Here is a 10,411-nt window from a genome sequence, read left to right on the forward strand (position 1 = left end):
ATGCAGGAGACGCAGGTTTGATCCCTGGTGAGGGAATTAAGATCCCAAGGGCTGTGGGGCAGCTAAGCCTACATGCCACAACTAGAGAGCCCATGATACCCGACACAGCCAAGTTAATAAATATTAAAAAAAAAAAAAAAAAAGAAGAAGTCCAAATACATCCAGAGGGCCAGATATCTGGGAGGCCTCCCTCACCATGGAGAATCTCAGATGCACACAATGCATGCTGCCTGGTGGCTGTGTCCTCAAAGGAGGGTAACGATCCTAGAACAGCTTCGCTGGCACCCAGAGTCCAGGTCTAGAACTGACTGTATTTGCATCTCCCAGGTTAAAGAAAGGTTCATGCCAGAAATGGTGTGTTTGTTCCACCCCCTGGGCCAGGCCCCTAAGACACAGTGGGCACTGCACGTGGGACCACCATGCTTTGGGGGCCGTGGAAATGTGTTCCATTTTGCCTAAAACAGACTAAAAGTGTTGATGCTTTGAAAGTCATTCAAAGGTCATTTTAATATTGCTATCACCATGGGGCGGGCTCACATTAAGTCATTCAGCCCCCGCACACCCAAGGCAGGAAACCCAGAAAGAAATACCGTGTCTGGGTCCTTGACTAATTTTACTTTTCTACTTGTTGCTTATCGGTACATTCAAGGAGTTCTCTAAAGGAAGTTTAGCTCTGAGTCCTTGCAGTGCCCTAGAGACCCTCCCCCCAGGCCCCCGTTCCTCCTCCTCAGCCACACTGGCCCTCTTGCAGGCCCTCAGAAACCCCAGGCTCTCTCTGGCCTTGGGGACCATGTGTGCGCTGGTGCCTCTGCTTGGAGCCCTGTTCCCAGACAGACCGCCTGACCCTCTCTCACCTCCTCAGTGCTTTACTCCTATGGCCCCTTGAGGTTGGGCACCCCTCTCCCAACAGGTGCTGTGTGTCCTGCCGCGGGTCTGCTCGTCCATCCCTGGAGTCGTCTCCAGGCCACGGGCATCTAGTCCATTTCACCCTCTGCCCTTGGCACCAGCACTGACAGGTGCGGGCGCCCAGGGAGTGCTGGTGATGAACAAAGGCAGGATGAGGTTGGAATGGGGCGGGTTTGACAGGCCCGACGCTTTTATTGCTTCCTGCCAACAATTTTGCTAGGATCCTCTGTGCCTTTGGCAAGATTCTGCCCCTGAAATAGATACCCCCTCACACAAGAAATATCTATAGGTAGGTGGACAGCCCCCGCCAGGGGCCATCAGCCCAGCAAACCTAATCTGCCCCCACCTCAAACTTCACCCAGGACCCCGAGCCATCAGCACAGGAGCATCCAGTCAGAGGAGGGGCTTTCCAGGGAGGAAATAACTTAGGGCTGTCTGCCCATGCGTGAGCCACGTGCACACACCCAGCACACCCACATGTGGCTTTGGGGCCGACACTGGAAGCTTGGCCCTCTAGCCCAAGGACCCCAGGACAGAGAAATGTCTTTCTCTTCCTGGTTGCCCAGAGTCTGTCTCTTCTTCAAGGACTTCTGAGCCCTCGGGGTCAGGGTCCAGGCATGGGTCTCCCTCTGGCCTGGGGGCTGCTCACCAGGACCCTGGTGCACCAACACACTGGATGGTGGCCCAGCTGAGCGGTCTCCAGCCCTGGCACCCACAGGAAGGAGACTCGTGAGCCACTTGGGCAGCCACGACCTGGGCACAAGCCCCGGGCCTTTCCTTAAGACCACACCCAGCCCCCAGCTGCAGTGGTGACTGACTTGATACTCCAAGTTTCTGGACATAAATCAGGTCCCAGCAGAAAGTGAACCAGAAGACCGGAGCATCTGTAACTTGACCCCCACCCTCACCTGGGGACCCCCTTGTCTTTCTCCTGGTCCTGCCCCTGCCCATTCTTGCCCTCCTTTCTCCTCTCCCTGGTGTGCCACTGGGGCAGAGGGCCATGATCGCAGATCTACATGTGAGCCCTCAGACTTAAGAGCTGGGGAGGAGACTGCCCCTCCCAGCCTCACCTACAGCACGCCCCCTCACGCATGGTACCACCTCCAGCAAGCCTTCCTGGAGAGCTCAACCGCCCGTCACTGTGTGCAGCCCCCCTGCCTACCTCCGGCTCCATCTTGCCCCCACCGCGCCTGAAAGTGGCACCTGGGAGGAGGTGGTGGCACACCGTTGGGCGCCACAGACAGGAAGAACCGTGACACCTCAGTGAGAGGGGCCCCTGCTGTTCCTTCTGCAGTGAGCATGGTTGGGCTCCTGGGGCTGCTGCTGCTCCCCTTACTCCAGGCCTCCCGAGGTAAGGCTTCCCGACTCTCCATTACCCCGTCCCCACCACACCCCCCCAGCAAGCTTAGCGCTTCCACTCAGCCCTCCCCTCCCCACCTCAGACTCTCTTTCCGGGGAAGGGGGTGATCTCCGGTGACTTTGAGGAGACCTTCCCCTGGGGCCCCAGCAGTCTCTGCCGGGGGTCAGGTCCAGCCTTGGACACTTGGACCCAAAACCATAGGTATCAAGATGTTGCTGATGTCTGGGTGCAGAGTCTCTGTGGTTAAAACTCTTCTTTCTCTTTATCTGAATTTTCTCCTACAACCATCAAGGCTGTCTTTGTCCTGAGAAAACACCATCCTTCTGCTTGCCTTTTGTGCAAAATTCTGCAGTGAGAAAGAGACCTTAGTTCCACAAAGTGGGATGGGGAACTTGATGGGCACAGTTCTGGTGCCCCCTCCCCCTCAAAAGAGCTGTAGAATTTAGTTTCTGGAGAAGTCAATGTTTGGATTAAGTTTGCACCTGGAAGCTGGCCCTGCTGGGCCCTGCTAGGCAGACTAGGGAAATTTTGGGGTATCTCAGGGATGAGCCAGGATGTGCCCACCCCGTGGAGACACTGGCTTCGGGTGCCTGGAAATGGTGGGGAAACTGAGGCAGTTGGTGTTAAAAGAAACAGGGAGAGAAGACAGTGCCCCTGGCTCTTGCGGGAACTGCCATTTAAGAGGGGGAGAAGGTGTAGAACTGGGAAGAGTGGTTGGAGGTCTGAGTGCTTTGGAAGGAAGAGGCCCTACCTTCAACTTCCCCTGACCTTTGGGGTGGGGAGAGGTCACAGGTGGCCTGGCCCTCTGGGATCTCTCTGGAACTTGAGGTCAGCCCAGGGTGCTGGCATCATGTGTCGCTTGCTTCAAGGCTTCCAAAAGTTGCCTCATCCTTGGTGACATGTCAACAGTGGACTGTCCCTGGGCACCTCTGCCCTGCCACCATCCCCTGCACAGAGATGGGTTCCTGCCCTTCTGGCCAGGCCAGTGGTGATGGTGGTGGGTCCTCCTTGCAGAGGTGTGGCAGTCCCCCAGCAAAATGATTGCTTTAGAGGGGGACTCCGTCAACATCACCTGCTCCACCCCGGGTACCCTGCATGGCATCTACCTGAAACAAACATGGCCAAGCAACAGCAATGTGATTTACTATGAAGATGGGTTGGAGCCCACCGTGGACCCGCGGTTCCAGGGCCGCATTGCCTTCTCGGGGCTGCAACACAACCTGACCGTCAGCTTGAACCACCTGCAGTTGGCTGACACCGGTGGCTACACCTGCGTGGCCATCATGGATGATGAGATCTTTGGTCCTGGCACCTTGGTCATGGTGACAGGTAAGGAGTGTGCCAGCCCTGGGACCTCTCCACCTGCCACTCGCCAGCATGGGCTCCATCTGCCCCTGTCTGGGAACCTTCCCTCTGAGTTTGCTTGAGTTACTCCTTCCAACATGAGCCTGACTCCTCTAGGAAGCCTCCTGGATTCCCCCCACCCCAACCCCCATACACACTCCAAAGCCCACCCTGCCCTGAACCGCAGAGGTTCCCAGGGACTCCCTCACCTGTCGAATGCCTGTCTCTGTTCCTTCTTCCCAGACCAACTGCCCCAGGCAGTGAACACATGCCAGGAGTCTTGGCTGATACACTTTGCCTTCCCCACAGCCCTGGCTGTGGGCTTCTTCCTCGTCGGGCTGGTACTGGGAGCACTGTGTGTGCTGAGAAGAACACAGGTCAGTATGGACCCTCGGGTGTCACCAGTGTCCCTAGAAGCCTACTCCTCTCAGAGAGCATGATGGGAAGGCAAGTGGATAAGCCTCAGGGATCTGGCCACATGGGAAACTCCAGCACCCACTCACTCCTTCTGTCAGAGGCCCTGGGAACTTAGAGGGTTTGGATGGTGAGGCCCAAGGTGAGAGGAAGCCCAAGAACTGGAACCACCTGCAGGGATGGTCATGGTGCCAGGAACACAGGTCCTGGTCAGCTATTTAAGGGGGATTAGTGAGGTTCAGTCTGGCTCAGAGGGTGCAGCAGACCCGAGTTTGATCTCTGGATCAGGAATGTCCCCTGGAGAAGGGAATGGCTACCCACTCCAGTATTCTTGCCTGGAGAATCCACATGGATGGCGGAGCCTGGTAGGCTACAGTCCCTACGGTTGCAAAGAGGTGGACATGACTGAGTGTCTAATACTTTTACAGAGGGTTCCAGAGAGATCCTTTCAGAGAACATGAGCATGCTGCATGTGACTGTGAAAGTGTGCATGCATGTACATATGTGTGCATGCGTGCATGAGTGAGGCCTGTGAGCATGTGAAAACCATGTGCAATCGTGTGCTGGAGGTGGGAGAAGAGGGGCCAACAGAAACAGGGGCCAGGAAGTGGTCAACTCACCCCTGGTCCTTCAGCTTTCACCCCTGCCTCCGCCCAGCACCTCCAGCTCTACTTTCCCAGAGAGCCAGGGCCCCCTCCCTGTCCAGGGCCAGGGTGCAAGGTCAATTCCACCTTCCACCTCCCCACTGCTGCCCCCAGGGCCCTGCCTCTGCCCACCTCACCCAGGCCTGGGCTGCGCTGGAGAACCGAGGGGCTGGCCGAGGACCCTCCTGGAACGGCTTCATGCAGGCCCCCAAATCTATTATAAAAGCTTCCTGAGGGGAAATGCCTTGAAGACAGAGGATGCTCCTGAGCGAGCTGCCCCAGTGGGTAGACAGCAGGCTTTCTTTCAGATCCAGAAACTCTGCTGTGCGAAGGATAAGAGCCCAGTGTACGTGATCTATGAGGACATGTCCCACAGCCGCTGTAACACCATGTCCATCCCCAACCAGTACCAGTGAGCACGGCAGGACCCCAGGCCTGCCTCTGTCCAGCAGAGCTCTGGGCCGATCATCCACCCAGAACGAACACACAGACAGCTTCCCACAGTAGTCAGGCTCCTACAGCCTCCTCCAGGAAGCCCTCCTTGCCTGCTTCCCACCCTTGAGGCTGCTCCTGGCACCTTGGAACCACCGGGAAGGAAACTTCTCTGTCCCATGGCTACCCTGGCCCTTGCATGGCAGAAGAGGCTGCTCTGAAGGATAGACTTGCCTTGGGGCAGTGGTCAACTGGGGGGCTGGGACCTGAACTCTGACCCCAGTCAAGCCTTGCCAGAAATAAAGGACTTCTTTTCTCCCCTTTCCAACTCCAGTGTCTATTTCTCAGCCAGTTCAGAGTCGAGGCGGGGAGGCTTGCTGACACCTTCTCTGGCGTCGCTGAGGATTTCTGCAGCCTAAAGGATTCTGTGTGAGATTTTCAGGAAGGAGGGAGGGGCCAGGGGACACAAACTCACTGCAGTCCCTGTTATGGCTGAGAAGGTGCAAATCAACCGGAGCCCTCCCAGCCTTGCTGGCCTCCACCACAGGGTGGGCTGGGGACAGAGGAAGGGGAGCAGTGATCTGAAAGTTTTAACAGAACTGCTGGGCTCTTAACTGGGCTGCTCCCAGTGTACATTCGTGTTGGGGTGTGATGGGAATTGGAGAACTGACCTTGGGGAAACAGGTGCACCCAGCATGGGTGTGAACTGTAGCTGCGTCCTCCTGGACCTGCTGCCAAGAACTGGTAGACAATGCTGCCCACCAACTGAAATGAGAAAGCCCTTCATCCACTGGGTTTGCCAAGATTAAAATGTCTTTAAGTAATGATGTTCCTTTTAGCTGGAATTGAGTCTTGGGGACATGATCTTTGGTCACAGAAACAAGATTACAGTGATAGCCATGGCAGTGTTGCTTTCAATAACAAAATCAGCCTCTGAAAAACTACCTAGATGTCCAAATAAGAGAACTGCTCTATCGATTATGGGGTGCACATGCAGCAGGCGTTAAAAAGATCCCATGAAGAGTGAAACATCATGCTAGGACCTTTGCAAGATGCCATAAGGATACAAGCTGGTGCAGAGTATATGTGTTACCCCACATTTATAAAGTACAGACGGGTATATGTGGTTGCTTAAACCCCTGACAGCACTATTATGTCTACATAGATGAAATAATGGAAGAACAGAAGAGGTGGTTCTGTCTGGCTGTGGGGTGTGTGTCACTGGAGCAGGGAGTCACTGGGACATGCTGGGTTTGGGATGGGCAGCTTGGGATGTGATCTCAACAGCTCTTGTGGAGGGTACCAGGACCTGCAGCTGGGACCCAGATAGGGAGGCAGAGACAAGGAACACAGCACCCCCATCTCCCAGGGTCCCGAGGAAAGGTAGGCTGCCCTATTGAGCCAAGGACAGCAGGTGTTCACCTGTTACCTGCTGACTTCTGGTCCCCGCTCTTGACCACTCAGCAGCATGTCATTGGGCAAGTCCTGCCCCTCTGGGACTCAGTTTTCCCATCTGTAAATTAGGGGAGTGGGCCCATGCTCCCTTCAAGAGCTAGGTTCAGGACTTCCCTGGGGGTCCAATGGCTAAGACTCCATGCCCCCAGTGTAGGAGGCTCAGGTTCAACTCTTGGTCAGGGATCTAGATCCCACATGCCACTATCTAAAGATGCCATGTGCCACTATCTAAAGATCCCACATGCTGCTATCTAAAGATGCCACATGCCACAAGGAAGATCGAAGATCCTGAGTGCTGCGACTAAGACCTGGCACAGCCAAATAAATAATAATAATAATAATAATTTACAAAGAGCTAGACTCTGTGGTTTCCCAGTCACAATGAGTGCTTTTTCCATGGCCCCCACCCTCAGCTCCCACCGTAGCTTTAGCCTCTTCCCAGCTCCTGAGACAAAAGCAGACAGCACCATCAGCCGTTGTCATCAGACGCATCTCTCCACCGGACTCCACCCCAGCAACCAGCGGTCGTGCCCCCTCCATCCTCTGCCTTCCTTGTGGTCTGCGCTGGGGGTCATGCTGCCCACCGTCCTCCCCTCGCATGATCACCCTTAATTGTCTGCTCCTCTGTCCTTTCTAGGGAGGGCAGGGCTGAGTCCCTCCTCTATGTGCCCCTTGCCTCACAGCGAGCCCCATGCTTGCTGGGCCTGTTACATACACATAAGCACATTGGCATTTAAATACTGCTGGCTTTGTTTCCATTGTGACAGACAGCCTGAGTGCGCTCTGGGTCTTGGTTCTCCCACGTTTACCCCTGGACCTCAATATTCTCAGTGTCAAATGGGGGCAAGGAATTCCCTGGCAGTACAGTAGTCGGAACTTTGTACTTTCACTGCCAAAGGCCCAGGTTCGACCCCTGGTCAGGGAACTAGGATCCCGAGAGCTGCATAGTGCGGCCAATAAATAAATCAATCAATAAAACAGGAGGGTAAAAAAAAAAAGGAGGGCGGGGGCTGCTTTAGCTGAGGGTGGGGGGGCATGAGGACTGAGACATCTCGGGTCAGCCCTCAGAGTGGCCTCTGCACAGCAAATGCTCCACCACCTGTGCAGGTATGGGCTGAGGCCCCGGAAGCTGGAGGCAAAGTCCTTGACTGCAGGCAGCACCCCCATCCTCAGACTGAAGCTTTGGGGGTTCCAATGCGGGGCTTTTATAATTGGAGAAATAGAGTTCAGCTTGGCCTAGTCTGGCCTGGCACTGGGGATAGCAATGGAAACACGGGCCTCTAGGCACTGGCTCCTCCCCTCCCAGGCCCCCAAAGCCCGAGCATGGCCACTACCGTCTAACACAGGGGCTGGGCAGGGACTGCAGCCCTGGGGAGGCGCTGGCACGGTGGGCAGAGGGGTTGGAGTGGAGGGTCTCGGCCGGTCCAGGGGTACCTTCCTTCCACTCCAGGTTGGCCTGCCCCAAAACCCTGGGCTAAACTTCTCAAATTAAAAGACAGTCTCAGATTGGATTTAAAAGAAAAGATTCAACACTCTATTTTCTTCAAAGAGCAACAGGACCCTTTGGGGACAAAAAATATGGAAAACATATAAAAAGCAAACATGAACTACAAAAAAGCCAGGGTTATGAATTCTACTTTCTGACAAAATAGTACTGCTGTCAAAGCAGCAACAGAACAAAAACATACAACCAATGTGTACCCACGTATCTAAAATTAGCAAAATAGGTACGAACAGGAAGGACTTAACCACTGGGAGAAATAGACAGATCAACCACTTAAGCCTAAGATTTCAAAACGCCCCTTCAGGTGTGAATTATGCTGTTAGTTAATGTGAAATCCCACACTCATCAAACAGAAAACAGACCTGACGCCACAGCATACGAAAAGCTTTTCAAAATGGTCATTTACTGTCAAGGGGAGCTGAGCAAAAACAGAAACAGAATGAAGTCTGCAGACTCAACGCTGTTGACACGAGCTACAAACATAACCACACAAAAGAGCAATACTCATTTTACCCTAACTAGACATTCCCATGAGAAGTCAGCCCTGAGCTTCTGAGAGGGGCAGGAGGCAGGTTGTGAGTTATCCTGGATGATGTTGGGGGGGGGGGGCCTCTGATAGGGACCCAGCCTGAAGGCCGTGTGGCCAGCCCCCAGATCCACCTCATGCTCACCTTAGAGTGTAGCAGGGAAGCTCGCTCCAAGGCGCGGGCAGCCTGAGCAGCCCAGGCGAGCCAGAGCTTGTGCGCACCAAGAGGGGCTCTCAAAGGAAACCAACATGAAATCACCAGTACAAAACCAGAGACAGAAGCACATGCTTATTTGGAAAGAGAAAAGAAATCACAAATTTTATAAAGCATCCAAAATATCCAGGAAGTAACAATGTTTTGAAATTAATTGACACCACTGACCATTCTTTTTTTTTTTTTTTTTTGGCTGCATAATTTCACTGCCTCCTCTTTGGTGGCCTCTTCAAATGACCACAAAAGAGCACAGAGAAATATCATCCTTATGAAAGCACAAGCCTGGCCAGGACAAGATGTTCATGAGGGACCAGGATGTGCTTGGCCAGCTGGGGATGTGAAACAAGTGCCTTGGCTCCCTACAAACACAGGAATTTCAGAAAATTCTATCTTTCAAAAGTCTCACGCAAAAAGAAAAACGGGTAGCCGGGGGGTGGTGCAGTTATAATTGTGTCTGACTGCATCATGGAGAGCAGTCCTGGAAGTGAAATATGTGTTGACCAGCATGGATGAGTACCACGGCCTCTGCCAACAACGTCACATTTTATACACCTCACCTGACGCTGGAAGGCACCAAAGGACATGGGTCCCTTTCGTCCACCCCTTGAGCCACACATCTCACACCTTCCTGTCATGAAGCCAGAGAGCCCGCCCAGAGCAGGGGGCGTGCAGGGAAGAAAGCTGTACATGGAGGCCGTAATAAATTACAAATGCAGTTGTTTAAAACAACAGCAATTAATTTTTTCACAATTCTGGAGGCCAGAAGTTCAAAACCAAAGTAGGGTGGATTCTTCCTGGAGGCTCTGAGGGAGAATCTGCCCCAGGCTTCTTTCAGCTCCTGGTGGTGCCAGCAATGGATGCTTCCCGAGCTTGTGGCTGCATCTCTCTGCCACTGTCACCACATGGCCTTCTCCCTGTATCCAAAACTGTCTCTCCTTATAAGGACACCAGTCATATCGGGATTAAGGCCAGACAAGATGGCCTCATCCTAACTTGACTACATCTGCAAAGGCCCTGTCTCCAGATAAGGTTCCATTCACAGGTCCTGGGTAGACATGAATTTGGAGGAGTACCATTCACCCTTGGGCTTCCCTGATGGCTCAGCCGTAAAGAACCTGCCTGCAATGCAGGAGCTGCAGGAGATGTGGGTTCGATCCCTGGGTCAGGAAGATCCCCTGAAGGAGAGCATGGCAACCCAGTCCAGTACTCTTGCCTGGAGAAGCCCATGAACAGAGGAACCTGGTGGGCTATAGTCCATGGGGTTGCAAAGAGTCAGACCCAACTGAAGCGACTTAGCACACATGTATTCACCCTCAGTGCTCCATTCCTCTCCCAGATAGATAGCAAAATCTTCATCTATCTTAGAGCCACTGTACACCCATAAATAGACCTCCGAAACCAACTAAATGTATTCTCAGCTCAATTTGCTCTTAGCCAGGCCTCAAAGACGCTCTGGGCCAGACTGAGGCTGCCTGACACGCAAGCAGGCTGGAGGGAGACAGGGCTCTGGACCACGGTGGTTACACACCTTTACCAAGTTTTACATCATACCCGACACTCCAGGCCTCGGGAGCGTCTAAGGCCTGCTTCTCAGAACCACATAGCAAACCCA

At 53.7% G+C, this 10,411-nt stretch overlaps 1 protein-coding gene across 2 annotated transcripts; it reads left to right on the plus strand.

Annotated features, from left to right (window-relative positions):
* Nucleotides 1-1,990: 1,990 nt before the first annotated feature.
* Nucleotides 1,991-5,428, plus strand: CD7 (CD7 molecule). 2 transcript variants are annotated; one of them, XM_061144461.1, is made up of 4 exons: nt 1,991-2,257; nt 3,317-3,595; nt 3,854-3,987; nt 4,977-5,428. In XM_061144461.1, exons 1-4 carry the CDS (start codon nt 2,206-2,208, stop codon nt 5,082-5,084), a joined length of 573 nt encoding a protein of 190 aa, XP_061000444.1. In that variant the 5' UTR covers nt 1,991-2,205; the 3' UTR covers nt 5,085-5,428. The 2 variants fall into 2 exon arrangements, with proteins under 2 accessions (XP_061000444.1, XP_061000443.1); XM_061144460.1 differs by having other exon boundaries at nt 1,996-2,257; nt 3,281-3,595.
* Nucleotides 5,429-10,411: the final 4,983 nt, after the last annotated feature.

The sequence above is a fragment of the Dama dama genome, chromosome 5, assembly GCF_033118175.1.
Source record: "Dama dama isolate Ldn47 chromosome 5, ASM3311817v1, whole genome shotgun sequence".
In the NCBI taxonomy this organism is placed as follows: Eukaryota; Metazoa; Chordata; class Mammalia; order Artiodactyla; family Cervidae; genus Dama; species Dama dama.

Excerpts from the sequence above, each read along its gene's own strand:
- CD7 (XM_061144460.1), top strand. The coding sequence starts at position 2,206 with ATGGTTGGGCTCCTGGGGCTGCTGCTGCTCCCCTTACTCCAGGCCTCC. Across the intron at positions 3,596-3,853 it reads CACCTTGGTCATGGTGACAG|ACCAACTGCCCCAGGCAGTG; the intron begins GTAAGGAGTGTG and ends CCTTCTTCCCAG. Across the intron at positions 3,988-4,976 it reads GTGTGCTGAGAAGAACACAG|ATCCAGAAACTCTGCTGTGC; the intron begins GTCAGTATGGAC and ends GCTTTCTTTCAG.